The 27,487-nt window shown below is 51.2% G+C and overlaps 1 protein-coding gene across 4 annotated transcripts; it reads right to left on the bottom strand.

The window, feature by feature from the left end:
• Positions 1–705: 705 nt before the first annotated feature.
• On the bottom strand, positions 706–27,376 carry Eif5b (eukaryotic translation initiation factor 5B). 4 transcript variants are annotated; one of them, XM_078193936.1, is made up of 18 exons: positions 27,323–27,376; positions 27,120–27,213; positions 26,611–26,957; positions 25,382–25,713; positions 25,063–25,300; positions 24,613–24,945; positions 24,338–24,538; positions 23,821–24,266; positions 23,525–23,742; positions 23,244–23,446; positions 22,884–23,149; positions 22,716–22,797; positions 22,448–22,629; positions 15,721–15,797; positions 15,419–15,626; positions 15,204–15,299; positions 7,155–7,316; positions 706–3,914 (listed from the first exon to the last, which is right to left on the bottom strand). In XM_078193936.1, exons 3-18 carry the CDS (start codon positions 26,642–26,644, stop codon positions 3,807–3,809), a joined length of 3,186 nt encoding a protein of 1,061 aa, XP_078050062.1. In that variant the 5' UTR covers positions 26,645–26,957; positions 27,120–27,213; positions 27,323–27,376; the 3' UTR covers positions 706–3,806. The 4 variants fall into 4 exon arrangements, with proteins under 4 accessions (XP_078050062.1, XP_078050061.1, XP_078050060.1 ...); XM_078193935.1 differs by having other exon boundaries at positions 27,112–27,213; positions 27,323–27,351; XM_078193934.1 differs by having other exon boundaries at positions 27,045–27,213; positions 27,323–27,340.
• Between the last annotated feature and the right edge of the window lie 111 nt (positions 27,377–27,487).

The following is a 27,487-nucleotide window of genomic DNA, read 5'->3' as shown; positions in this document are numbered from 1 at the left end:
CGGCCAGAAGGAGGCTACGAAGACGCGCGCGGATTTGGTGGAAAAAAGGCAGCTCTCGAGGTCTAGAAAAACGGGCAAACGGAGAGAAAGTAAGGGAGAGAGGAGAGAAAAGAGAACGCGACGAAGCTGCGACCGATCCGGGAAATGGAAAAAAAGGAACGCCGGGAGCGGCGCATCGTGGTCGCTACCGATGCATTTCCTGCGAACGCGAACGCTAAAACTCGCTCGCGAAGCGTCGGCGTAGCCTTGTTTCGAGCCACGTCGCTAATTATATTTCAAATTTACCGATCTGCTGCCGAGAGAAGGAAGCGGAACAGTTATACCTACCATTAAAAAGTTAATGAGACATGGTATCTCACCGGGGAATTTTAAGTATTCCGGATTCGGTGGTCGTACTTCGCTTGCCTTCCGGTATTTCATCGCGCCGAGCCGAGCTCGTTGCTGTACGTACACGGTGTCCCGGAAAGCAGGATCGTCAACCGGCTGAGAAAACGCGCATCTACCGTTTCCTCGAGAGACGCGGCTGCTCTCGCGCCGATACCGATACCGATACCGATACCGATACCGATACCGATTTAACCGACGCCGCGAGAAACGCAATTCGATGCGATCGCGCTCGAGAAGGAAGAGGCTCTCGCGACACTCCTCGCGACTTCTCGCGAGCGGCGAAAACAAAAACAGGAAGAAGGTTACGCAGATACACTCGAATGCAAGTGTCTGGTCAATCTCCTTTTTTTTCTTGTGAAACTCTCGTAGTCTTTATTTCGATCGTGATAATTCGCTCGATTATCTTATACAAAGTGGGTACATATACAAAACACATTCGAGGCTCGCGTCTATATATTCGTTCTATATTTCTCTTTTTGTGACGACGCGCTGGAATTCTATTGTACTAATTTCTTTAAGTGGACATTTCTCTCTCTCTCTCTCTCTCTCTCACTTTCCCTTTCTCTCTGATTCATTCGTTATCTTTCTTCTGCTCGAGTATCTACACTTTCTTCTCATTCCCATCTCTCGTCCCCTCTCGCTCCTTCTCCCTCTCTCTTTTTCGTTCGCACGTGGGTTCTCGACGACGACGACGACGACGACGACGACGACGACGGCGACGACGACGACGACGACGGCGACGACGACGACGGCGACGACGACGGCGACGACGACGACGACGGCGACGAAACCGGAAACACGTTGAAGACTTTATGCGAGACACGCATCTGTTTCCACGAACCGATCCTGCCCGAGACCGACACCCGGACGAGTTTGTCCGTCCTGGGTCGCTCGCCTCATTCGCCACGCGCGATTCCGTAAAATTCGTTGCGAACAACCCTTCCGTCCCGTCGGACCTGAATCGGCCGAGAGGCGTGAAACTTTAACGAGTGAGCGTTTCTACGTTCCTACGACACGAACAGACTCGGTCCTGGTGGACGGCTGTAGACAGCTTTCGGAACGGAAGGGTCGATCGATCGCGGTGTTCGTGCTTGGCGAAGATCGTTTCCTCGGTTTTCCGCTCGCCGAACTGGCCAGGCCAGCGAGCTCTCTCGCGATAGGTACATATACCCGAGAGCGGCGACGCGTCTCGCACACAGGAACTCGAGACGTCGAGACTGGAGACACCTGCGATCTGGGACACCGATAACACAGGTGTCGGAGGCTTGTCCCGGCTCCCAAGACCGAGTCTGCTCGTTACCCTCGAGCGACATTCTCCGCATTTTACGAAAGCTCGTTAGGGAGCGAGGATTCCCTGATCGGCTTCTCGTCCTAGGAGAAGTTCTCGAGCCAAAGACATCGTCGCGGTTTCGTCTGCAACATCGAGACCGAAGAAGTACCGATTTTCGAAGAATTGGTCCTCGACGAGGTCGATCGAGCGCGATGCCTCGAAGTGTCGCGACGGGCTGCTCTCTAGTTTAGTTTCTTTCCGCGTCACTTGCATCAAATCTTTGATGGCGTAAACAAATATCTGTTCGATTCTAGTTTCTATAAATTGGTCCGTAGAAATCTATATTTGCACAAACATCCGCAGTATCCGAGTATCGTATAGGACTATTGTACGAGGCACAGTAAAACTAATTGTAAGGACAGAAGCGAAAAACGAAGCCACGTTACAGTGAAACGAACATTATCCACCTCGTAGTTTTTGTACGGGAGTCGTAAGGTGTGAAACCGAACGTATTCAACGTCGAAAGTATTTCTCGAAAAAAAAAAAAAAATTAAATTGCACCGGCGCGTCTACGCGTACGCCAAGATCGATCGCTTTTGTTCGAGCGGTGCAGCGCGACGTCGGCAGCCAGGGTGTAACGTCGGAAACGATTGAAGGCCTCGGTTCCAATGTAACGCCCTGCGAAGCGCGCGCGCGCGCGCGCAAGGTGTCCGCGAACGATCGATATCGTTTCGGAAATAAGAATCGTCGAACCGTGTTTAGAATCGTCCGCCACTGGGTGGTCGAGAATCGAAACGAGAGCGTCGGCAGACGAATCGAAAAGCTTTCCAATTCGTCGATCGAACGACAGCACTTCCGTTTCAACGCGTCATCCGTAATCGGATCCCCGGGTACGGTGATCGTTCACGGACACCTTCTACATCGAATCGTAGCGTCGGTTGCTAGAAAGTATCGTAGAAGTCACGATGCTTCGCGTACTTGGCGAAATCGCTGCGAATGCGAACGCGAAGCTCCGAAAGCGCCGCCAACGGAAAGCTGCTCTTTGCTCGCGATCGCGCTAATCCTTTCAAGTCCCGCGCGTAGCGATTAGAAAAAATAATCCTTCGGGGAGACATAGGCGTCGTCGATCGACGCAAAACAGCGAGCTGTCGTCGATTCCTTCGTCCGTGATTTCCACGGAGAATTTCCTAATTTCTCCTCCTGATTTAATCCTCGTGGGACCTCTATCTATCGTACACGTTTAAACTATCAATTATTCAACATACATAGATCAACTGTCTCGGGCGAATTTTTGGTCACCCTGGAGCGCCTCCGATATCATAGCAAAGGAAAATTCACATTTGGCCCGTAGGTATAATTGCAACGAATTTGCGCCGGAAGACGATTCCATAAATTGTCGCGCGCGACTAAGAAAAAGGAGCGCGCGCGCGCGCGCGCTCGGCATCGACGGGGCCGCGCGACGACGGTAAAACCGGTTTCTGGTTCTAATCGTCGTGGGTCGGGGGGTTGCGAGTCGCTTCGTAAGAATCGGGTTTCTATGGCGAACGAAACGACGAAAGAACGAACGAAGGAACTCGACGAGGAGGGGTGGAACAGAGTCGAACGCCGAACGTCGAACCGTTCGCAGAGTCGCGTCGGCGGGTCGTTCGCCGAGGCCGAATACCCGCGGAACAATGATACCGCGACTAATGCGTGTACCAATTAAAATTACCAATCAACGCGCACCTTAATTTACCTCGAGCGTAAGTGCGAGCAGATCCGCAGAACGGATGCGCATCGAGTAATTACCGATGATGGAACGAACCGTATTCATTCCTACCGGTTCCTTTTCACGGCTACAGGCGTACTCGGCTTCTAGGTTGTTGTTTAAGGCCGCTCCGACCTCAACGAGAACCGTATCGAACGAGCAAACCGCGGCGCGATATAGTCGACTAAACTAAAAATTAAGGATACGAAAACGATTAGTTTGTGCTGTTTGTGTCGACCGAACTGAACGGATCTCTGTCGAATATCGGTGATAAACGACACACAGATCGGAAAGTTCGACGTATGCATATATTACAAATCGAGTTATTAAACGATCGACAGCGATCGAACACGAACGATCGATCGCGATCGAATTCTCGCGGTACCCACGCGACAACCGATCCTAGAGTATCTGGAAGAGCTTCTTCAGTTCCACCATCAGCTGCCAATCCGTTTTCACCAGGTCATCCCGGAAGTACTCCTTGCACGCGTCTATGCTCTGCCTGCTGATCTGTAACAGGACAACCAGAACCATGGAGCAACGTATCCTTTGATTTCTTCGTGTCTCCTGTCCGAGAGAGAGAGACAGAGAGAGAGAGAGAGAGAGAGAGAGAGAGAGAGAGGGAGGGAGAGAGAGAGTGAGAGAGGAGAGACGCAACAAAACTTACGTTTTAAACAACGTAAATGGCCGAGCACCGGGATTGCGAAAGCTACGAGGACCCGATGGTCCGCGAAATTTCGCCGACAGAGGCGAGTTGTCAACGCGCCAGCTCTCGGAGGCGAAAGCCTGCTCTCGATCGTCGTGGTCGTCGTCGTCCTCGTCTAGGAATAATTTCCTTGAATCGGTTTCTGCGAGGACAGGCGCATGCTCGCGCACACGGTCCATTCACTAACGTAACGCTTTACAACTGTTTCCGCCCCCACTCCCGGCCGGAAGTCCCGTTTCATTCATGGATCGGTCACAATGGTGGTTTTACGCGGCTATTGAGGACGCCTGCCTCCCGCCACGCCCCTGCTACTTCTCCCTCACCCCTTCTCTCTCTCTCTCTCTCTCTCTCTCTCTCTCTCTCTCTCTTTCTCTTTCTCTCTCCTTCCTTCTTCATCTCGTTCCCTTCCTCCCGCTCTTTCTCTCTCCAGCTCTCCTCTCTGTTACACGTGTACACACGCATAGAGTGACTTATATTAACGATATGTACCGACTTTAAGAAGGCTTTTGACTCTGTCTGCCACGTCATACTAATAGCTAAAATTAACAGGATATGGAATTGCAGGCTGTCTTCTCGTCTATGATTTCAGAACTTATGATCGCCAACAGATTTTGCACTATCAAGCAATGTAATTTATACAATTTTTATTGTACGGTCTTCCTCGAACGCTCGCGGGCTCTACAGGGTTCTCTCTCGCCTTGGCCCGCTGCGTCTCAATTTTTGTATTATGACGCAGACGACTGTTCGCTCGAAAACAGTGGCCGTCGTCTAAAGATAGGCTAGCGGAAAGCCGCGTCCTAGTATCCGAGAGGGAAGGGAAAGGAAAAGGGAGAGGAAATGGCGAGACGGTGAGAGAGGTGTCCGCTGGGTACGCGCGAAATCATCGTTCCACAAATCATCGTGGGAACAAGGTGATTCCGGAGAATCGATTCCACGAAGCAAACGGTAACGACGACTTCCGGTCGCAACGTGCCGAGCCGAGTCGAGCCGAGATGAGCCGAGCCGCGCCGAGCCGAGACGGCAGTATCAGTGTCGGCGTCGGCGTCGGCGTCGGCGTCGGCACAGAAATCAGTCATCGCGAACGCAAACCTATCGGTAGCAATGGGATCGGGTTAAACGCGTTCTCCCGCGAGTCCGAGCCGGTCTCGACGGACGAGTTGCGTTCGAAGTATCGCGCGGTACAGAGTCATGGAAACGATCGAAATCAGAACGAACGAAGGACTAATTTTCGCGTAGACGAAGGTGCGTGGAATCGATCGATTCGCAACCGATATTCCAAGCAGAAGATGGAAAATTAAGAAACGATGCGAGGGCAACTCGAAGAACGGCACGTTGCGGAACGGTGTGGAGCGGTGTGGAGCGCTGCGGAGCGGGACAGAGAGGGCCGGTACTGCGATGAGGAAAGGAAGGGGAGCAGGAGGAGGAGGAGGAGGAGGAGGAGGAGGAGTGGCAAGAAAGGAACGGAGGTTCTGCGAAGAGCGGAAGTCGATGGTGGACGGCTGATCGCTGCCGGATGTGCATCTTCCTTTTTCGACCAGAGTCTCGCATACTAATAAGGATCGTTTCCGTCTCACTCCCCACTGATTTTGATGAAATTCCAAAGTTACGCGAAAGAATCGAGCGAAAGAAACCGAAAACTCCGAGGCTCCGAGAGGCTCTCGCCGTTCTTTGCTGGAATTTCGTCAAAGTCCGCCGGGACCACCTAAGATTTATCGGGTCTTTCAGGGAATACCAAGGAAGCTACAACTTTATCTCTTGGCTTTAGAGGCAAGCCAGAGTTTATCTTGTAACCAAGGAACGTCAGATCCGAGATAGATTTCGAATATCCGGACTCCTCGACGTTAACGAAGAAGCCTAATGGTTCCAGAACTGCGGACACATCTCCAGGAGTAACAGGGACACTGAATCCACACAAAGAGTTATCTCCAAATACCTTAATACTCAGGGGTTTGGTACCTAACTTTAGGGAAGCGTAAGTTAAAGGGATGTAATTTACAATGCTTCCGATCAACTGGGTGAAATAGCTTCCGCTTGGGATACCCCCGCTTTTCTTGTACCGTTCGCCATTACACATACGTACTGGGGTGTTGATGAAATAATCAATCAGTAAGTCGTACATCCGCACCATTGAGTCAACTCTTGCGACACCGTAGCCTCGGTAATTCACAAAATCGATCTGCAGAAATAAGATGTCAAAAGCCGCTCGAATTAACCATTCCGGTACTGTCTTGTCAAAGGACTCAAAATCAATTCCGAGGAAGTGCTGCCCTATCATGGAGGCCATAAGCCGCCGGCATCCATCATTGCCAGTCTCAAAGTCATATGCTATAGGATATCCTCCCTTCATATAGGCCTGTATTAACGGCAAAGCAAATACAGCTTCTCCAAACGTTACTGTTGCTGGATAATCCCAAACGCAGCGTGCCTCTGTATTCCCCCGCCTATCAATCTGGGCTCGAACAAACGCGCAACAATCAGGCATATACATCTTTTCACCCCTCTTAACTCGATGCCAATACCACCGGACGCGCTGTATGAGATCAGGATCACGTTGAATCTCTCTTTTGGTAAAATAACCTTGTTCGGTCCAAGGAAGGCCTGGGGATGATGACCAAATCGGAAGATCTTGTTTAAAAACATCATTAAGATGGAGCATTTCGACCGGTGTGGGTAATGAGAAGGCTCGAAAAGCTAATTGTATAGCACATCGCATGAAGATGTCATTACTTAGCTCTTTTCCGACTTTTGGTCTAAAGGCTTTAATGTCATTTCGTATTACCGATAGAGTGACTATACTTCTCTGAAATTCTCCAGCATGAGGAAATAAACACTGCTCAAATCCTTTACATTTACTCTGAAACATTACGAGTAAGGATTAGTTCCGTCTATCTCGAGATGAAAATTGGCGCCGGCGGGACCACCTGTCGATCGGATTCCTCCTCCGTTGCCACGGAGAGGCGACGGCTCGAACACGGCCGGCGAGGAAATGGCATCGTCGCGTTGGCAACGGTCGTTGTGATAAGTGTCGGAAAACACGATCTTACCTTGCTGATGACAAAGTCCTTCTCGTCGAAGTGGCGACCGTACATTTTCGGCGCCTCCCCCGGAATTGGCTCGATCTTCACGCAGACCTCCTGGCCCTTCCTCGCTGATTCGACGGGCTTGTGATTGTACTCTATACTCGTGACCATGCCCAATTCGAGGAACTGCAACAACGAAACGACACGAATTAGTCCCCGTTCCCATGGCCTCCCTCTCGTCGGCCCATTCCCAGTTCCCAGTTCCCAGTTCCCAGGCTGTTTAGCGGACGCGAGCGGTTTTCTTCAGTTTGGTTCTTCAGAGGGTTGCGTTTGTACGGCGCGCGTTCCGCGCAGCGGGGATCGACGAGCTCCGAAAACAGGAAGGAATCGAGTGCTTTCGCGATTGAATTCTCATGGAGGTACAATCGGTCTCGCCCGCAGCGATCGGAGTGCCTGGTTTTGCGTGGGCATAGCTCCGCCTATGCATTCCTTTCCGCGAGCGGAAGTCGAGAGAAAACCGAGTACCTGAGCATTGCGCGTCATCGGACCCCGCCGACTCGGACGCATATGTGGCGCGCGCCGCGTGGCTCTGCGGTCTAGATAGAGGTTTTCGTCGAAAAGAGGAAAGAAAAGAGGAAAGCATTCCCGAAGGTTATGTCAGGTTATGTCGGAAGAGAGTCGCGAGGCAGGCGGCCACGGAGCAAACCGCTCCGGTCCGCTTCGCGGCGATCGATGGACAATGACCGGTCGAATATGCGCCGGGCCTCTGGCCGAAACCCACGCCGAAATATGCCCACACTCGGCCGATCCTTCTCGCTCCGAGCCCCGTTCCGTTCCGTTCCGTTCTCTCGACCTGCCATCGCGCGCTGCTTTTCGCGCGCTGCTTTTCGCGCGCCGCGCTCGGTCCTCGCGAGGACGCTGCGACTTTCGACACTGAGTCGATGTTTCTCCGCGAAATGTTCCCCAGCAGCCGGTTGCGACGGCTGTTGTCGATCGCCGCGAGTCGCGCGATTCCTCGCAAATGTTTGCTCGCTGACCAGTCGGCCGCCGGCCAGTCGCGTTATCTCGGTTCTCCGGCGAGTATTGTGTGTATCGTGTTGCGCGGCTGATACGCAGCACCGTTAGCAGCGAACTACGCCGCTGATTAATACCGACGTTTGTCGCCCGATATATCCGGTGATTAGCGGCGCACTTCCCGTCCGGAAGCGAACGCTCCACAGGGCGCAGAAATATATTCGCTTCCTGCGATTTAATTAGTCTGGTCGGGGAATTTTATGAAGGGGACCATCCTGGTCGTGGCGCAGCCTGCCCTACGGTTGCGAAAATGACTTCGAGGCGCGGTAACGAGCACGATGTTCGAACGAGACCGAGCAGGACATCGATCGGAGGATCGAGCGATCCGCCAGCCGGCGTCGAGAGATGGAGCGTGACGTGCCTCTAAAGGGGATCCCCGTTCGTTCGAGCTCTCATTCGATGAACACGGTTTTTACCGACGATCGAAGAACGCGGCGATTGTCCAGAGCCGACGGGAACGGAACGGAACGGAACAGACTCGGTCTCGGTCTCGGTTCTCGGTTCTCGGTGCGACCATGTATTCCGTAAATCGTCGCGCATAGCATCTCGCCGCGATAGGATGCCCCGCGAGCGGAGTCCGCGCTTTGCTCGAGGGTAGCTGCGACGAGGGAAGGTGGAAGGAACGCAGGGTGCGCACTCGAATCGGCGAGCCACGCCGACGACACCGACGGTTCACTGCTAGCCGCTCGGGCTCGTACAAACTATAAAGCTTTCTAAATCGGTGCGCCTCACGAAAATAGACTTCCGGTTCCCGTCTCGCGCGTTTGCTCGCCGCGCCGCGCCACACGTCTGCTACCGAGTATGCCAACACCCCGACCCGGCCCGGCCCGGCCCGGCCCGGCCCGGCCCGTCTCGGCTCAACCCGACCAACCGCGACCCTCTCCTTTCCTCTCCCTTTTCGCTATTTTTCTTTGTTTGCTCTTTCACGGAAATCCATCCTATTCGAAGGAGTCCTTGGTCTCCGCGAAAACACGCCGTCACCTTCGAATCTTAATCTCTTGCCAACGTCTCTGCGGAGGTTCGAAGCATCCGCCAACGAGAACGAGGCGGGCGGTCGCGAATCAGAATCGACTAAAAAGCGAACGCGGGCGCCCTCCGTTTCGGATTGCTCCTTCCTCGACGACGTTATCGCTTAATCAACGTATCGGAAAAAGTTTTCGTAAACAAATAACAACAGCGATAAATAATAATCGGGAGCAACCGGTTTGGCGGCGAACAGACCTTGCGATACCGTCGGCAGCCGGGGGAGCACTCGACGCGAGGCAGAGAGAGAGAGAGAGAGAGAGAGAGAGCGGTAATTGACGAGCCTCGCGTACAACCGAAGGCAATCACAGTTTTTTGTCCTCCGCAGCCGATCGGATCAATAAGATCGAGATAACTTGTTTAGCGGTCGCCAACGATCCGCCAGAGATTGTTGCGCTTATCGAACGCGATATCGAGCCACGGTATCGAGGTTAATCGCTAATGGTCGGCCGAGGACTATGCGCGTCTCCCTGAAGGGACAAAGTCGAACCATCAATTAGCTTTCCACTCTTTCGATTCTACGAGTTTCGAAATCTAACGAAAAGTGATCTCAGCCGAGGAAACGTTGCGACAGATTTCGGCGCCCCGTAGTTCCGAATGGAATCCGCGTCGAGGAAAGGGCCGTGGATAAAAGAGCAAAGCAAACACAACACGCAACAGGGCTTCCAACAAGGGAGAAGAATTTCGGGATTTTGAAATATTCTCGATCAACTGTTCCCGCGTGTCCAGCGGCGTATCCGATTCATCCGAGGAAGCGGAGGAACGCCCCCGATAAGCATTCCTTCGCCGACGCGTTTAAGCGTTTATCGTCGGTATTCGATGTTGGAGAAATGAATCGCGAGCTCGGGTAAAACGATCTACTCGACATTGGAAACTCGACATCCGGTCGGCACGCTTTTCTCTCTCTCCCCCCTCTCTCTCTCTCTCTCTCTCTCTCTCTCTTACCCCCCCTCCATTCTCTTTCCACCTTGGTTCGACTCTCTCGTACGTTCTTTCCTCCGACCTCTTTATCGCTCTTATCCTTCGTTCTCCCTTTCCTAATATCTCCTCTTTTTTCGTTTGTTCGCTACGATAGCAACGTTAACCAGCTGCCTACTTAGAGAAACACCGGCGAGCCGTGAGAGAACGAGAGGAGAGACCAAGTTAGAGGCTGCGACGGCACCGTGGTGGGGGTACCAGAGAAATAGAGGAAGAGAGGAACACAGGTAGGAGGAGGAGGAGGAGGCAGAGAAAGAGAGAACGAGAACGAGAACGAGAACGAGAGGAACACGTTTGCACACTAACACGTGGACGTGGACGTCGCTTACTCGGCAGTCGCCAACCACATCCCGTCTTTCGGCCTTCCGGCTCGCCTGCAACTTTCGTGGAAACGCCTCTGGCTTCCTTCCGGTCGGTTATCGCTCGTTAGACGCTCGAAACGAAAACACGCGCGCTGTCTCTCGCGTATCCTTCCCACTCCAGGCAACCCTTCGATACTCCCCCCGCCCCGCATCGGATAAGGTTGCCGTTGCCACGGTACGGTAAGGGATGTTTCGTTAGTCTTCGATCCGAGAAGATCATCTTTATGGTAGGTACGCGCGTAGTCTCGCGATCGCGAGACTGCGAGATCGGGAACAACGAGGGTAAGAAAAAACTGCGCGAACTCGTTTCCTGTCTGCGGGTTCGATCCTCTCTCCGGACGAGAATCGTCCGGCCACTCTCTTGTGCCCTTCCTGTCTCTAGTTTTCGACCTTTTCTCTAATATTAGCCATCCGGTCGGCTGTCGGAAAGTTGTCCCGCCGCTCGCGGCTCTCTCGACAGTAGCTCGAAGGCTCGGAAGCTCGAAAGATTCGGGTGGATCCGCTCGCGTGTCTATTCGAGGACGCGCCATCAGATTGCGCACGCATTCTGGTCGTGCCTCCACCTCTGTCCCGAAAGCCCGAAAGCCGGAAAGCACGCGGCTCTGTCCATGAAAAAGTTTCACGGCTCGGCCGTTATCGTGGCCCGATCGCAGTACGCGAACAGGTATCGCGTTCCGTTCACGTGCTCGTTAATTAGCTTCCCTTGCGGGAGAGCTGCTGCTCGAACGATCCTCCTCCTCCTCCTCGTTCTCTTCGTCCTCCTACTACTCCTCCACCACCACCACCACCACCACTTCATCCATCCACTACTCGTCGACGTTTTAATTTTCTGCTCCCGATCGGCAAATTCACGAACAACCTTTGCGTCTCCCCTCGCGAACGGGCTGACAAGGGGAGATACCTAGCAGCAGCAGCAGCAGCAGCAGCAGCAGCAGCAGCAACAGCAGCAGAAGGAAGAAAGAGAACGTGGAGGTGGAGGCGGAGGAGAGACAGGGGAGGGAGGAACGAGAGGAAGAACGTTACGAGCGGCCTTCCGCCGGAAGAGGACTCATACACCACGGAGTTTCTAGTTCCTGTCACTCGGGAGCACCGCCGATGCGGCGCGGAGCGGTGCGGAGCGGTGCGGGATGAAACGGCGATGCAACTCGTGGCGATTCCGCTCGAAAATCTCTCTAGTTCGCGTTTCCTTGATATAATTATCGCCGTACGTCGAACCGACGCGACGACCGGAAGCCACGTTTAAATCTGTAACGTTGCCGCCGTGCCGGTTCCGCTAATTGTGCTCTCCGCGTTCCCTATTATCGCGTTGAAATAATAGGAAAGACAGCTCTCCGCCGTCGTTGGATTCGACAAGACGCGCGCGCGCGCACGCGAGAATCATTGCTCCGCGTCGCGAATTTTTCGCGAGCGCCGCTCGAACGCGGCGAGACGGAAGCTGAGTTTTTTATCTCGTTTCCGCGACCGGATGAAATATTGAACACGTTCGCTGCCTATTGGCGAGTGGCTCGCCAGAAACGAAAACGCAGAAAACCCAATAGTCGGTTCCCTTCCCAGGGTTCGGGACGTTTGCGAAGCGACTGACAATTTCTTCGGATCCCCGCGTTACCGGTTAATTGCGATAATTGGCGCGCGTCCGATGGAAATGGACGGTACCGATGAGGAATCGAGCAATCTCTTCGACTGGTATCGTTATCGGGCGTGTACGGCTGTTGCGCAATGGCCTCGATAGGCGCTTAACGTCGAGCGGAAATCCGGCGGATTCTTTTAGCCTGCCGTTTTCTTGCCGTTCCGCCGTTCGTTCTCTTCGTCTTATCCTTTTGCCTCTTTCTTTCTCTACACTCGGCTCGTTCTCGGTACAGCTCGGGCTCGGGCTCGGGCTCGGGCGCGGGCTCGGGCTCGGGCGCGGGCTCCGCGGCTCGGCGCACAGTGGCTGGCGTTGCAGGCTAGGCTGTTCGATCATCCAAGAGAGCCTCGACGCGCCTCGATCGAGAAACGGTCGGCTGTTTTCCACGGTCGATCGTTCGCCGGATCGATTGCCTAAACACGTCGAACCTGCTCTCTTAATTAACGTTTTCCGGGCAGAGCTTGTTGTCCCGCCGAGCCATCGATCGACTCTCTTTCGCGGTCAACGTTCGGATCGTACGATCGTACCGATATCGAGAGATTGATGCAGAAGGCGAAACGACTGTTCGAACCTCGCGGCGCATCGCGGTCAGGATTTAATTTGCACTCGCGATAAAGAACAGCCGAGAAAATCGAGCGTCGTTCGCGTCCTCGTTCCGAATCGACGTTAATCGAGAGCGAATCGACGATGCTCGCCGTCGCGACCCAAACGAAATTCGCTAACCGATTGCGGAATCACGTAGAACGCGTACCCCGGCCTCCCTTTTCCGATCGGGTTTCTCGCTCGTCTTTCTTTCGCGAGAGCTCCTATCTCGCACAATTTACGCAGGACCTAAGCCAACTAGGTCTCGTGATACGCGACATCCGGTCCGGATCATCGTTTGCTAATAAAAAAGCACTGCCGCGCGACAACAGATACCGACAGCTTCTCTCTCTCTCTCTCTCTCTCTCTCTCTCTCTCTCTCTCTCTCGACTCGATTCTTTCTTACGTAACATCGGTTGCCTGCCTGCCTGTCTGTCTGTCTGTGTATCGCGCATCGGACGGATTCAACGTTACAGATTTCAGAGCATTCTCGTTTCTCAGAGCCGCACGTTTCTTCCGTGCTGGTCCCTGCGATTCGTCGAGCGAGCCAGGTATCCAGGTGGCCCGAAACTGCGAGACACCGCAGCAGACGGTTTCTCGTTTTGTTGCTCGGGCAACCGTCGTCGATTCGTTTCGGAAGAACGAGCTCCGAGAGGAGGTGGTGTTCCGATAGCAGCGATAAAAATAGCTAACCGGCCACTTTCTACCGGTGGAATTTCCGTTGAATTTCAAGAAAGGCCAAAATGCATCGACGATGCAGGGTAGGGCCCCGAGAGGAAGGGGCGCGTACACGAGCGGTGCGGAGCAGCGTGGAACGGAGCGCGTGGGCCAACAACGTGGTCGGAGCTGCTTTCTACGCGCGGGCGAGAAATCCTCGATCGCGCACGCGGCTGAACACGGGCCGTGGATACACCATGCAACGATCCAATCCGAACCGATTCCAATTTTACACGCGCGTCGTCTACGATCACCCACATGCGGCCCCAGCATTATTTAATCGCATTATTTATCCGGGCGGGTACTCGCTCCGGACACGCTACCGTCCCGACCGAAAACGTCTCCGTCGAGAGCCGAGGAGCGCGTTTCGAAGCCTGTCGTCCGCCGCACTCCAAGCCTTTCCCCTCCTGCTCTCGCGGCCGCTTCGGGCTCGGTGAATTAGTAACGCCGGACTCTCATAATTTCGCTCGGTAACACCGAAAACAACCGAGTCACGCCCACCGCCGCCTCCGATCTCCGATTCTCCGTACGTACCTCCCGCACGTCTCTCTTTCTCCTCTTTCCTCTTCTACATTTTTAGCATCGGAGATACGCGAACGCGGCAAAAAATCCGCGAGCAGACAACAGGTGCTCCTACCTACCCGTCTAACGCGTCCTTTGATAGGACGGCCACCGTGCTTAAATCCTGTCGCGAAACCACGGAAGGGAAAACGATTGGTCGCGACAGACAGCCTCCGGTAGACAGGCGGACACAGGCGTATGGCAAACGGCAAACGGCAAACGGCAAACGGCAAACGGCAAACGGACGGATAGACGGACAAGCAGGAGCGCGCGCGCGAGAGAGAGAGAGTTTGACGATGTAATTGAACGCTGTCGAGCGAAATGGCCGTCCCTCCGACGAGACTTCCCGATAAATCAAGCGGTTCCCACGCATGCTACGAAAATCTTCTCGGATCTTGCGCAAATAACGCGACCATTCGGGGGCGAGCCATTTGCCTAGTAAATCATCTCTCTGGAGCTGGACTGGGCAATTCGGGCCAAGGGAGAAGAGGAGAGAGAGAGAGAGAGAGAGAGAGAGATATGGAAGAGGCTAGGGCCTCGGCGCGTGGGCGTCTTTCACGAGAGTGTACCCGGATGGAATTTTTGTTTACCGGGGAATTTGCGGGCTGCTAATGGCATCGCGACGCCTACGAATCCCGGGCTAGGCAACCTGTAGCTGTCCGCGTGCTACCGCGTAAGGCGAGGCTGCAAAGAACCACTGCCCACCAGTTTCCTCCTACGAGAAAGAGAAAGAGAAAGAGAACGAGAACCTAGAATCGAGAACGGAGAACGGAGAACCGTGTGCACAGCGACGATTCCTCCGACGCCACCGTGGCTTCAAATTTTCCGAAAACAATCGGTTCGACGCGTCGGTCCGAGCGATTTTGCACGCGTTCGTCGGGTTCTCTCGATCGCTCCATCGGGAGGTGATCGATCGCAGACCAACTGGATCGCCGCTATTTCCCCGCGAACGAGGAACCGACGAACGAGTTCACCTACGCGTCGACAAGTCGAAGCGCGACGCGAGACCGAGTGGATTACCCGAGCGGAATTCTGCGGTTGAAACCTAGCCGATCTCTCCCTCGTGACCGCCGCCGTTCTTTTAACGAATTTCGTAGCGAATACGGGACGAGATAGGCTGTCGTGGAAACGAGAACATTCGAAAATACTCACGTCTTTGCTGGGCACGCAGAGAGGAGTTCCTTCTTTAACGATTCCCGCCTCGACCATCACGCCCATCACGATAGGATCGCGAGAGTTGAAGATGTGCTGAAATCGAGGCCAGTCATCTTTCAGACGGGTAAGAGAAGAGCAACGGAATCTCGCGAAGCGGAAACGCTGTCGCTCGATTCCCGCGTACGAACGATAATCGATTCGTGCCGCCGTACCTGTGGCAATATGCGAAGCTTGCATGGGAACACGGCGATGTGCTTGTGCTCGTCCCGCTTGCGCTGCTTCAGTTCCTCCCTGTACGCGGTGAACTTGTCGAAGAGGTGGTAAATTATGTCCGCTTGGAAGATCTTCACCCCGAGGGAGTCTGCCAACTCCTGGGCGTCTCTCTCGATCTTGACGTCGAACGCGAGGATCGTGGCGTACCTGCGAATCGAGAACGTCTCGTCACCATCTTTTGTCTCGCAGCAGCAGCAGCAGCAGCAGCAGCAGCCGCCGATTTCGAAGAAAGCATACTCACTGGCTGTCGTGTTCCAACATGATGGAGGCCTTCATGACGTCTTTCTTGACAACGGGGCCGATGCGGATTCCGGCGTACTGTAACAGAACGAGAAACGCGTTGCGAAAAGTGTCGTTGATTTTCTCTGGAAACGCTGAATGCGCAACAACAGATACAGATTGCCGGCATTTCTCGTAATTTTTGATGCTCGGCATTCTTTTCGAGAGAAAAGCGAATGCGGCGACGACGACGACGACTTCGACATCGGGGACTCGAATCGAACGGCCGTGCCATTAGGCGAGCGTCGCGTCGCGTCGCGTCGCGTCGGTTGTAGGTGCGTTTATTTCCAAGTGTCGCGCGTCTCGTCGCATCGGGCTGGCCGAATCCGGACAGCATGCGTCACTAGTTATTTTCGCGGTGAAACCGCACACACGATAGCGCGCGCGCATACCATTTCCCGTGTATTTATGTTTCACGGTGACAGTGGTTTATGTTTTACCTTAATATTTTGTTTTCCTTCCGACTACGGAACTACGTTGCGCTCGCACGCGAATGCGACACCGCCCCGTTCGAACGCTTCGAACGCTTCGAACGCTTCGAACGCTTCGAACACCGCAGCGCGGCTCCCTTCGCCGTCCGCGTCCTCCATTCTCGAGTTCGCTTTCTCGCGAAATCCGTTCGGCAACTTTTTAATTCGATCCATAGAGCAAAACCAAAATGGAACGGACTCTTAAAAATAACCCCTACTCCGCCGGCCGTCTCTGCTCCGCGGAAACGAGACGAACAACCGCTGTAAATCGTCCGATTGCTTTCTTTCTAAATAACCGTGCGCGCACGCGGAGCGACATGCTCGAGGACGCGCACGGGGAATCGAGGAACAAATTATGACACTCGTAAGTTCGTAAAATCCCGCATTGCGAGATCGTGGTTTCAACGAGAGTCGCTGTAAACGTATCTCGGGAACGAGTACGAGACCGACGGTCTTTAAAATTTAAACGGACGCGAGGCCAATTCCTGAGACGAACCTCCTGGTCGGAGATGCGAGACAGGGCCCGACCGGGATCCCGAGCATTTTCGAAGACGAAGCTGGGTTTTGAGGCTTCCGGTTGTGCCGGCACATTCGGATATTAGACGAAGATACGCCCGCCGGCCCGTCGTTTTTTACTCGGACCACCGTAAAACATTCTCCGACAACGTGCAACGCCGTACACGTGTCCCCTGCTCTGTTTCTTTCTTCTCCCCGACGAAACGTTTCCCTTTTGAATTATTCCGAAAAATTTCTCTTCTCGAGTGTTTCCGCCGTTTGAACGCGTTCGCAAAAGTCGCGCGTATCGCTGCTAGGCATCGTTCGTCGTCAGGCGCGAACCCGGTGAAACTCTCCCGCGACCTTTACGCAATGAATGAACGAATGAATGAAGAACCGGTGCGACGCTGTGAGGTACGGTGCGCTGATCAACGGCGGAGGAAAAAGGAAAGAAAAACGGGGGAGCCAATTAGAAGGCACCGGCGCTCGATAAAACGAGCCTACTCACCGAAACACGGACGGAGAGCTAGTCATGTTTCATTGATGAACGGCGAACCGTTCCGCCGCCGCCGCCGCCACACCACACCGCACCGCACCGCACCGATACGCTTCGGCGTGCGATACCATTTGCTGGAAAAAGGTAAGAGGACGCCGCGCCATCGGTCGACCGGATCAATGGAAAAGAGAGAACGAGAAAAGGGTGTAGCGTGGGAGGAAGACCGGTCAATGCGCCAACGAGGGAACGCTGACCGAAACGGCTAAACCGTTTGTCGTCGTCGTCGTCGTCGTCGTCGTCGTCGTCAATTGCTCGCGCGGCTTGCGTCTCGCGAATCACCGAACCAAACCATACCGCGGAATCGGTCAAAGTTCGAACCTACTCGCCGAGTACTCGAACACGTCGTCCCTGGCCCCGGGGCGTCATTGGCCGGGGGAAAATAGAAAAGGAGAAAAAGTAGCCGGATAAAAGGGCTGCTGCGGGGAAACGGGGAGAGAAGAAAGCAAAGGGAAAGAGACGGAGATTCCCCGGAGAAAAGACGAACGACAGATGTTGCCAACGAAAGAAATGCTGGTACAAATGGGAGAGGAAGTCGAGGGTGAGAGAGTGAGAGAGAGAGAGAGAGAGAGAGAGAGAGAGAGAGAGAGAGAGAGACGCTTCCGGCATTAAAAACCGGCCCGCAAGGCACGAATCCTCTTCGGCCTTTCGTCGTAAACCGCGAAGCATTTAGTAGACCAGCCTGTGCGACGATTCGCTGCGATCGTCGTCGCGCATTCTCGCGAATGCAATCGACGGAAGGAGAATTTGACACGCGGATTTTTCCGCCGTCTCCGCAGAGTCGAAGCTCGGTTCTGGTGCATCGTGGCATTCGTGGCTCGTGACGACCGGACGGACCGAGGTTGCAGCTCGCTCCTCTCCTGCAGCAGGAAAAGATGGCTCGTTTCCTCGCATTGTTTTTAACCGCGGTATATAAGCAGCTATACCGGGACATGGGAGCGGATATGCGGAGCGCGGACACGCGAGTATACGCTCTGTCGGCCCTGTGCTGCCGCCGCATCCGACGATTCTACGCGAGCGTTTCTACCGGCAGCGAGGAAACCTGCTCCTTCGACGCGAACCCTCGTCGATTGGTTCGTCTTCCCCGGCAAATAGGTTCGAGGATGGCAGCGAGCGGAGAAGCGTTTCGAAAAACAAGTCGGATCTCGAGTACGTTCCGAACACGCTTTCGCGTCTTCTCTCGTGTTCTTCGGGGCGAGGAACAAGACCGAAACGCTGATCCGTACGTGGCGTTACTACGAAAACGCCACGGTTAATTGTTAATCGATAAGCGTGGCCCCCGGCTCGTTCCGAGAAGAATGGCAGCGCGTGTCCCGGTTAAACCATTTGTTCCGATCTCGCTCGCCTAAACAGGACGAGGACAGGAAGTCGCTCGCCGAGAATCTTCGATTCGCCAACGCCATCATAATCGAACGAGTATGCGCGAGCACGCGATTAGGAGCCGAAGCGAGGCAGCTCGCTTCGTAAATACTAAGCGGGTCCCCTAAGCGTTTCCAACGACGATCGGGGATCCACCGGCCGTAGTCGATCGTGGACGTCGTCGACTACGGCCGTAGCGACCCTCGGGTCGCCAAGGACCCGGTTTTAGCAACGAGTCGACGCGTTGGCGAGAGAATTGGCTCGCGCATCCGGTGGATTTCGATTTCGATTTCGATTTCGATTTTGATTTCGATTTCGATTACGAGTACCGAGGCACGACCGTAAACGATGAAGCGACGAAATGGGGACTGTGTCCGAAAAGGAATCGCGAGCAATCGCGTCCATTCGAACGAGGCCACGAGCCGACGCGCGACGCGTGCTGGTTCGATCGAACGGGACCGAGGTATCGATAGCCGGTCGGCCTCCGCCGCCCACGCTGTGCCGAAAAAAGAGACCGAGGAGAGAGAAAGAGAGAGGGAGAGAGAGAGAGAGAGTGAGAGAGAGAGGGACGAGTCGATTCGATCTTAGGACGAGACATTCCCGCTCGCAAGTCGGATGCTTGCGAGCGGGAGGCCGGTGCACGGCTGCACAGCACTCGCAGCTCATCCGCGTGGCGCAATCGTGCTCGCACGGCTTATGGACACGAGGACGCGCGCCGAGCTGCTCAGGGCTACGGGAACGCATCGGATCGGGTACGTCCGCCCGTTCGTCGATCCGTCCGTCCACCCACGCCGCTTTTGCTCCGAGTGTGGGCAGTTTCCTGTACGTTGGTCACGTATTCCTTTTTCCAGCCCACACGCGTCCGTGTGCAAGCGTCGCTCTGTGTCGCCCGCGTTCGCAAATCTTTGCGAGTCTCTGAAATCATGGATGCTTGGGCCACTTCTCCAACAAACCGCGAACTACCGCGAAATCTCTAGACATCGATGGACTCTTTCCCGGTTTCCGCATCCCTTCTCCGTAGCGCTTCCTGGCCTTCGTTTACTTCTTTCGCGCGAATCTAGTCCCGGATGGAACGACTAATCTATCGATCGGATTCGTAAGTCGCAAAGAGATAGGGACGACCAGCACACGGGAGATCGGAGGATCGCAGAGAAACGGTGAACCAAGATGGGAGAGAAAGAGCAAATGAGAAGAAGAAGAAGAGTCGTCTCGAGACTTCCCTCGTCTCTTCTATGCTCTCCTCTCACCGTACATACACGCACACGCTCCCTCTCTCCCTCTCTCCCTCTCTCTCTTTATCTCTCTCTCTCTCTCTCTCTCTCTCTGCCATATGTAAATCGCATAGCCGTGATGCGGTGCGCGGAGGGACCGTACTTACGGCTGCCTGCGTGCGTGCTTGCTTGCTTGGTTGCTTGCATGCGTGCGTGCGTGTGTCACGTATGCCAGCGATAAAACCTGACGTCACGAGCCACGTGATCGTACAATACGGTGGGGGCATCCCATTCATAATCCGAGGAAGGACAAGCTTAAGGCCGTTTCGGACGTTACCTCGAACCGAACGACGTACCACCTTTTTTCCTCCTCCTTTGCCTTTTTCTTTCCATTTCTCTTTGTCTCCCTTTTTCACTCGATGGTTCTTGAACTACGACTGATACACCGTTTACAACTTCCACCAACGTCGAGCCGACGAGACAGGATAATGCTCGAACGACGACGCTGCGAACTCGCGCGGGCAACCACGTCACCACTCGGGTCTCACCCGAGAACTCTGCCAAATGCTTCCTTTCCGACTAAAGATCGACGCGCAAGTCCCGGTTGCCTCGTCTCTTTTGCTTCCAATCCTTCGTTCTTCGAAATATCTCCATTTCGCCGCGGAGAAAGTCCGCGCTGCGCGCGCGCATCGCGCGACAGCACAAGACAGCACAGTATGTACCTATCGTTGTTACATGAATCGTTCGTTTCCATTATACCGAATGCCTATCTCGTGCAAGCAATCGTTTCAAGAATCGAAACCTGTTCGACCAATGGTCGCGTCGAGCTAGCTTTCCCTGGGGAAAGCGAGTCGAAAAAGGGAAAAGCTAGGCGACGAGACCTTTAATTGTCCGCTGCTCGAGGAACACGCTGCGACTTGCGTTTCCCCAAGGCTCTCGAACGTCTCTCGCTCCGCGAGAGACGGCGGAGACCGCTTGTACATCCTCCTTCCTTCGATCAATCTTTGCCAAGTGACGAAAGATCGTAGAGGAACTACCATTCATTCGCAAGGCTAACTCTCGTACTAACGTGAGCTCTTTTCAACAGAGCCCTTTCAAAATTTCATTGTTTACCGTTTCCTCCGGATTTCCTGTTTGGCTCGGGCACCAATGACACGCCGCGGGCGAACATCGCCGTTCACCACAGGCTCGCGTTAACAACGAAACGTAACGCGCGTAGTAAAACCAAAGAAAATGATCGCGTGTTTCATAAATCGTAATCTTTCGACAAGCTTCCGAATTTTTGCAAGCTTGCTTCAATTTGAGCTATCTAAATTCCAAATTGCTCCACGGGACAGTTGTTGAAAACCCGTCCAAATTCCAAAATTGTGCCCCAGACAGCCTAATACCACCGAACAGTTGATTCAAAAAATCATAAAAAAATCCCAGGCCACTTCACGGGAATGTACCTTTCGGGGTCGTAAAGTAGACACCTTCAGCTTCAATTTAAGCCACCTGAAGACCAATTTGCTCCACGGGAAAGATGTTGAAAACTTGCCCAATGTCCAAAAATGAGCCCCAGACAGCCTAGCACCCCCGAAAGGTTGATTCAAAAAATCATAAAAAAATCCCAGGCCGCTTCACGGGAATGTACCTTGCGCGGTCGTAATGTAGACACTTTCAGCTTCAATTTAAGCTGATAATAAAACTCGCCCAACGCTTCCGTACGATCGGAAGCTCCGTCCGTCATGTTTATCGCATTGCTTAAGAGCTCCGATGTTTGTCATTTTAGAAATTTCCCGCTATAGAAAATCGTTTAAACGAGCTACATTTCTCTGGGCTCGATTTCGACGTCTCCGTTAATGAAATATTTTCGAGAGTTCTGTCGCATCGAATTCTTTGCAAGGAATTATTTTCGTAAAGACAAGTTTTCCAGCGTGAGAGATCTCGTCATATGCAAGACACCCTGTGGACGTGTGCAAGACGTGCAAGGCGTGCAAAGCAAGGCGTGCAAGGCGTGCCCACGGATGCACAACACGACTGATAGCTCGATGGATCACAACCACAAGCACCGTATGCTACCAATGAGTCGTATCCTGCTAAACTGTTAAGAAGGAAGTGGTTCGTTGCTGCCTCTTCTCTCTTGCTTGCCCTTCCGTTCCACACCTCGCCGGTCTCTCTTTGGCGAGGCTCGCCTCCTCCCCTCTCATACAGCCTCCCTTTCTCTATCTGCCTCTCCTTTTCTATCTCCTTTGCTGTCTATCTTTCTGCCGGTCGTACTATTCGCTCCCGCGGTTACGCTTCGTTCGAGATGCACCGCGGTGGTCCATCATCGGACGTAAAGATCGCGCGAAAGGTCGACAATGGAACCGTCGTCGATTGAACAACCGATTGAACGCGTGGTTGAAAGCCTTTTCGAGGATCTATCCTTTCATCGTAGATTGCTCAATTCCTGGCTGTCCAAAAGGATCGTGGAAAGGAATCGAATCTGCGAGCATAGTCGCTCGCGCCCGATTATACGGACAACAATCGTGTCCAAAGCATCGCGCTGCTATCTACTTTCTCGCCTGTGGTAACTTTCAGTTCGGTATCCATAATACTATGATATTATGCGAGACTTACTGGTATTTTGCTGCTCTTCAAAAAGTCCAATAACGCCTCCAACGCACCCAGGGTCGACGCTTGCACGTAGACGCCGCGTTCCGCGAGACGAATATTTCCGAGAGCGCTGCTCAACTCTTTCGCAATCTCCTCTTTCAAGATCTCCACTTCGTCGGGTTTCTGAGCCACTTGAAGGTTCAGTCCTGCCCAGGACATATGAAATCGTACGATTATTGCACTCGTTGCGTTCTCTACCGTGGAAGGAGGTCGCGACAGAAAGTACTTTTACCTGCGATCGCCTTCTCCAAGTCCTTTGCAGCGATTTTCACTCCCTGGGCTGCCTGAACTTCCCGATGTTCGATATAAGCGCTCTGCGAATGACGATAAATCAATTCTACAGAGTGTTCTCAACCAATTTGATTTTATGAAAACTGTTACATCATCTTTGGTCGATTACCTTGACTCTAAGCTCCTTCAACGGCTGCGGCATGAGGAGTGATCGTATTTGAGTGACTATAGGACCGTCGGTACCGGCAACTATCATCGTCTCGCCTTCCCTTAACGTTCCATTGACTAGAATACAATCTATCGTAGTACCCAAACCCGGTAGCGCTTTCACTTCTAAAACTGTAGCTTGAAGCTCGTCGCTGAACATAAGTCTCTTAGCTAGCGGACCTTGGCAAGCGTCCACTATCAATGACAACAGATTACCCATGCCCTCGCCTAGACGAGAAAAGTTTCCTTATTTTCCACTGAGAAAGATACGATGCGATACCTTGTCGACGACCGTGTTGACGCTTGTAGCATATTCATTTACCTGTAATGGCGCTAGTAGGAACGAGGGAAACGTAACTTCTAGGATCGGGATTCTCGTAAAACAATGCAGAATTCAGGCCCTGTTCAGCAAATTGCACAATCACGTCCTTCGAACGCTTCTCAAATTCGCGTTGCGTATTGGGAGCTTGACATTTTACAATATCTTGTATATCCTTTCGATTCATAGTTTGCCAATCGTACAATCTGCAAACATTCGAATAATAATGCTACAGCAAAAGCTTCCATATCGGAACGATTGCGCATAGATTTACGATACTTTACCTATCTATCTTATTTAATGCAACGATGAAAGGACATTTTTTCGATTTCAGTAGATTTATACTTTCAATAGTCTGTGGCTCTAATCCGTGCATAATGTCTACTACTAATATCGCTATATCACAAAGAGAAGATCCTCTGTTTCTTAAATTACTAAAAGATTCGTGACCAGGCGTGTCTATAATCAGGAGTCCGGGAATTTTGAATATCTTATCGGCAAACTGAAAGAAGAATTCGGAATGTTCACGTCGGATATTCGACGCTATACATCGAAGCGTGACTGTAGAAGCGAAACTTACTCCTTTAACGTGCCTCGTTGATTCTTGAATGGCATCGATGGGTACGTTCGTTGCACCGATTTGCTGTGTAATACCTCCTGCTTCGCCGTCCTGCACGTTTGTTCTTCTCAACTTGTCCAAGATTTTAGTTTTACCTGTATCGACGTGACCCAATACGCAGACTACGGCAGCTCTGAGATTCTCCAGCGTTTTTCTCTTCTCTGCTTCTATCCTTCGACATTGTATCCGTACTTTGGCTCGCTCCTTCTTCCTCCCCGCGTCCGACACTTTGTCGTCCAATCCACTGTCGTCTTCGCTCTCTTCGGAGTCCGCTTCGCTAGCACTGTCGCTCTCCGATTCACTTTCTGAAGACTCTTTATTGATTTCCTCAGTTCGTTTCGTCTTACCAGCTGGGAGGATTGTCTCTGTCACTTTGTCTGGTGATTTCGGCACATCGTCCGACTTATCTGATAAATAATATGTACTTCATTTTTTTAAAAATCTAAAAAACTTAAATATTGATATAACTATGATGTACCTTCCTCCTGTTCTTCTTCGCTGCTCTCGGCATCCCACGAATCCTTAACGTCCTCAGTCTTCTCCTCCGAATCTTTCAATTGCTGATCTACAATTTCTACTTCAACTTTATCCGCATCCGTCATGCTGTCATCCATTTTATCGTCATCCTTTTCGTCAACGCTCGCTTGTTGTTTCAATTTATTCGGTCTTATACGTGTTCCTGAATCAAAATCCTGTTTTACACAATTTTCAAACTTCACTAAATCACATATTACGCAGATTATTATCGATTACCTGGTCTAGGTTTCTTTTCTCCTACTTCTGGCAAATCCAAACCTTGAGCCTTAAGCGCCGCAATCATGGCTTGCGCTCTCGCTCTGTCTTGCTTCTGTTTCGTCGTTAAAAGCTTTCCTTCCGCCTTCAGTCTTTCCTTTCTTTGCTTTTCCTTAAGTTTCTTCCTTTCTTTACGTTCCTGTTCGAGTCGTATCTGCTCCAGTCGTTGCTGTTCTCGTAACTCTTCTTGCTTCAGCTTCTCCTCCTCTTCGCGTTTCAATCGTTCTTCCTCCTCCTTCACTTTTTTCAGTGCTTCTTGCATTGCAGCGATGGTCTTCTTTCCAGGGCCTTTGCCTATTGCACATATCTAATTATACTAAATGTGGACGCAAGTTAATGTTGTATCATAATGAATCCATAACTCATACTGTATTTATAATGTTAATAGAATTTTACCAAATTATGTGCTACCTTTATCCTTATCTTTAATCTCCGCGTCTTTCGCTCCTTTTTTCTTTTTCTTTTTTCCATCCTCGCCTTCAAGTGCAGCGGTATCCGTTTCGATAGCTTCTGGTACCTTCACCTCCGATTCTTTGTTCGATTCCTTTTTCGCTTCTTTTTTTGTTTCCTTTTTCGCTTCCGTCTTGATATCATTGGCCAGGGCTTCCTCGTTGTTTGTTTCGTTGTACTCTGTCTTCTTTAATACTTCCTGTTACAATCAAGATTGGATAAAACAAATTTTACGCCCTCTTCCATATTTAGAAAAGTTACAAGAACATGAATTACATACCGCTTTCTTTTGGGCTAATTTCTTTTGTTTTTCCCTCTCCTTCTTCTCTTTCTTCTTTTGAGCAGCAGTTTTCACAGTACTAACTTCGATCTCATTATCCATATCATTCTCTTCTAGATCCTCCAAGGTCTTTAGCTCTTCTTTAATATCTATAACTTCAGCCTTTTCCTTTTTCTTACCTTTCTTTTCTTTTTTCTTTTTATCCTCGTCAACGTCGCTGTGCTGGTCAACTGCTTCGTTCGATACTTCTTTCTTTTGTCCAGAATACTCCAATTCCAATTCGGCCAATACTTTGTCGATATCCTCATCGCTATCATTACGCTTTCTTCTTGCTGATAGAAAATATATGAATTTCAAAATTTATAGCAGACAATTTTTCCTTAAAAATAATATTAAGAATGTTGATATAATTATTATGAATACAAGTACAGATGTATCATTGACATGAGAAATTATGCTATAAAAGTAGAAATGTAACATAGAGATTAAATAAAAGCATACTAATATGTAAAATGAAGACATAGGAGGTAACATCAATTTATTTCTTAGCAAATAAATTTTGTTCTGTTATGTAATAAGAATGTTGTAATCATGTGCAAGCAGACAATTAACACTTGACTCATTGAATTATTTCAATTGAATTTAGTTCCAACGTGACATTAAATTTTATACAAGTTATGAAATCACACCCTGTCACTCATGGCACATACTTTCACTATCTGGTTCACAACTGGGCAACTTTCACTTTACGCTAGTTTTGACAATGCAACAGCATGTAATTGCCAAACGTTTATACGAAATAACGATAGATGCATCGATTAGAATGTCAGAATTTTATTTATATAGCATAAAGAAGAATATCTTATAAATGTCTACTTCGAACACGTACAGTATGCCTTCGAAAACCAAAGCATAATTATAGAAATTGCCAAGGCGCAACGGGAAATTTTATGTTGTTCGATATCGTGGAAGAAGGTGGACAATTCAAACTATCGATAGTCATACTGCGAACGCAATGGATCAATTAAGAATACGCTATTATGTTTTCCGTATGCATCGGATTAGTGGTTAAGTTGAGGTTATGTTAAAGCAGACGACGTTTACCGTATAAAATGAAACCGTGAAAAGTGTTTGAAAAATCAAAAATACAGAACGACTAAATTTGAAATTCTTCTTATGGTGTAATCTTAAAAATAAAAATGCAATGAAAAGTACCATTGCTTCCTCACCTTTCTTGCCTCTCTTCGGTTGAGCTTCCTGCATCTTGATCCGCTTTCGAGAATTTCCTTTCGTACGTTCAGCTTTTCAGTGATATTGTTACCGTGGCACCAGCAAAATTCTTTCCCCACAACAAAAATGATCCTTTTCTCTTTAACTGCAGATAGGTTTGAACGTAGTCCACGTAAGTCACATGAAATCTTGAAATTCGTGTCTCTCCCTTTGACCCGGTCTGTACGACTATGTGCACAATTTAACCACATATCCTAATTTTTCAAGATGCGCAAAATCACTGTCTCTAATGCGTATTTTCCCTAGACGGTTCCTACAGCGACCTCTAACAATCTGTTGCCAGCAGCTACAGTAATTATTATTATTATTACCATTACTTGTATCATCAGTGTGAATGATTCTGACCAAAACTTTTATAATTGAAAATACGCACTGTGGTAAAGATAAGAATTGCTAAGAATGATTTGGTCAGATCAGGCTTTGACAAAACATATGCATACATGCGTACAGCAATTGGTCCTCTACTCCTGCACACTTTTCGCGCTCCCTAAGCTGGCTTTACATTCCCACCATTTTACTGCGCATTCGACTTCGCGGAAATACTACCGAAAAAGAAAAAGAAAACGAAATGCAATGAAGAGAAACAGAACAATACTCATCAGATCCTGTGCGTTTTTGTGCACTTGGTTAGAAAACCCACTTGTCTCTTACTTTTCCGTGCTCGCGCGGCCTCTCTCTTCCCGCGCATCATAAATCTTTCATCGGTGTGACGTGTTCCGCATGAAGTATGCTGATTTCGTGCTCTCTTGCTTACTCGCTGTTTTCTCTCTTTTTCTTTGGCTGCGCGGACTGCGCTGTCTCACCAGTAAATTACCA

The sequence above is a fragment of the Augochlora pura genome, chromosome 11, assembly GCF_028453695.1.
Source record: "Augochlora pura isolate Apur16 chromosome 11, APUR_v2.2.1, whole genome shotgun sequence".
NCBI lineage: Eukaryota > Metazoa > Arthropoda > Insecta > Hymenoptera > Halictidae > Augochlora > Augochlora pura.
The sequence above is the reverse complement of the archived record's forward strand: the minus strand, read 5'-3'. Positions and strand labels throughout refer to the sequence as shown.

What these genes read in the sequence shown, in the direction of transcription:
- Eif5b (XM_078193936.1), bottom strand. Translation starts at nt 26,644, where the DNA reads ATGCAGGAAGCTCAACCGAAGAGAGGCAAGAAAG. An exon ending in AATTAGCCCAAAAGAAAGCG is followed by an intron (nt 25,301 to 25,381) that starts GTATGTAATTCA and finishes TGATTGTAACAG; the next exon opens with GAAGTATTAAAGAAGACAGA. An exon ending in GATTAAAGATAAGGATAAAG is followed by an intron (nt 24,946 to 25,062) that starts GTAGCACATAAT and finishes TATGTGCAATAG; the next exon opens with GCAAAGGCCCTGGAAAGAAG.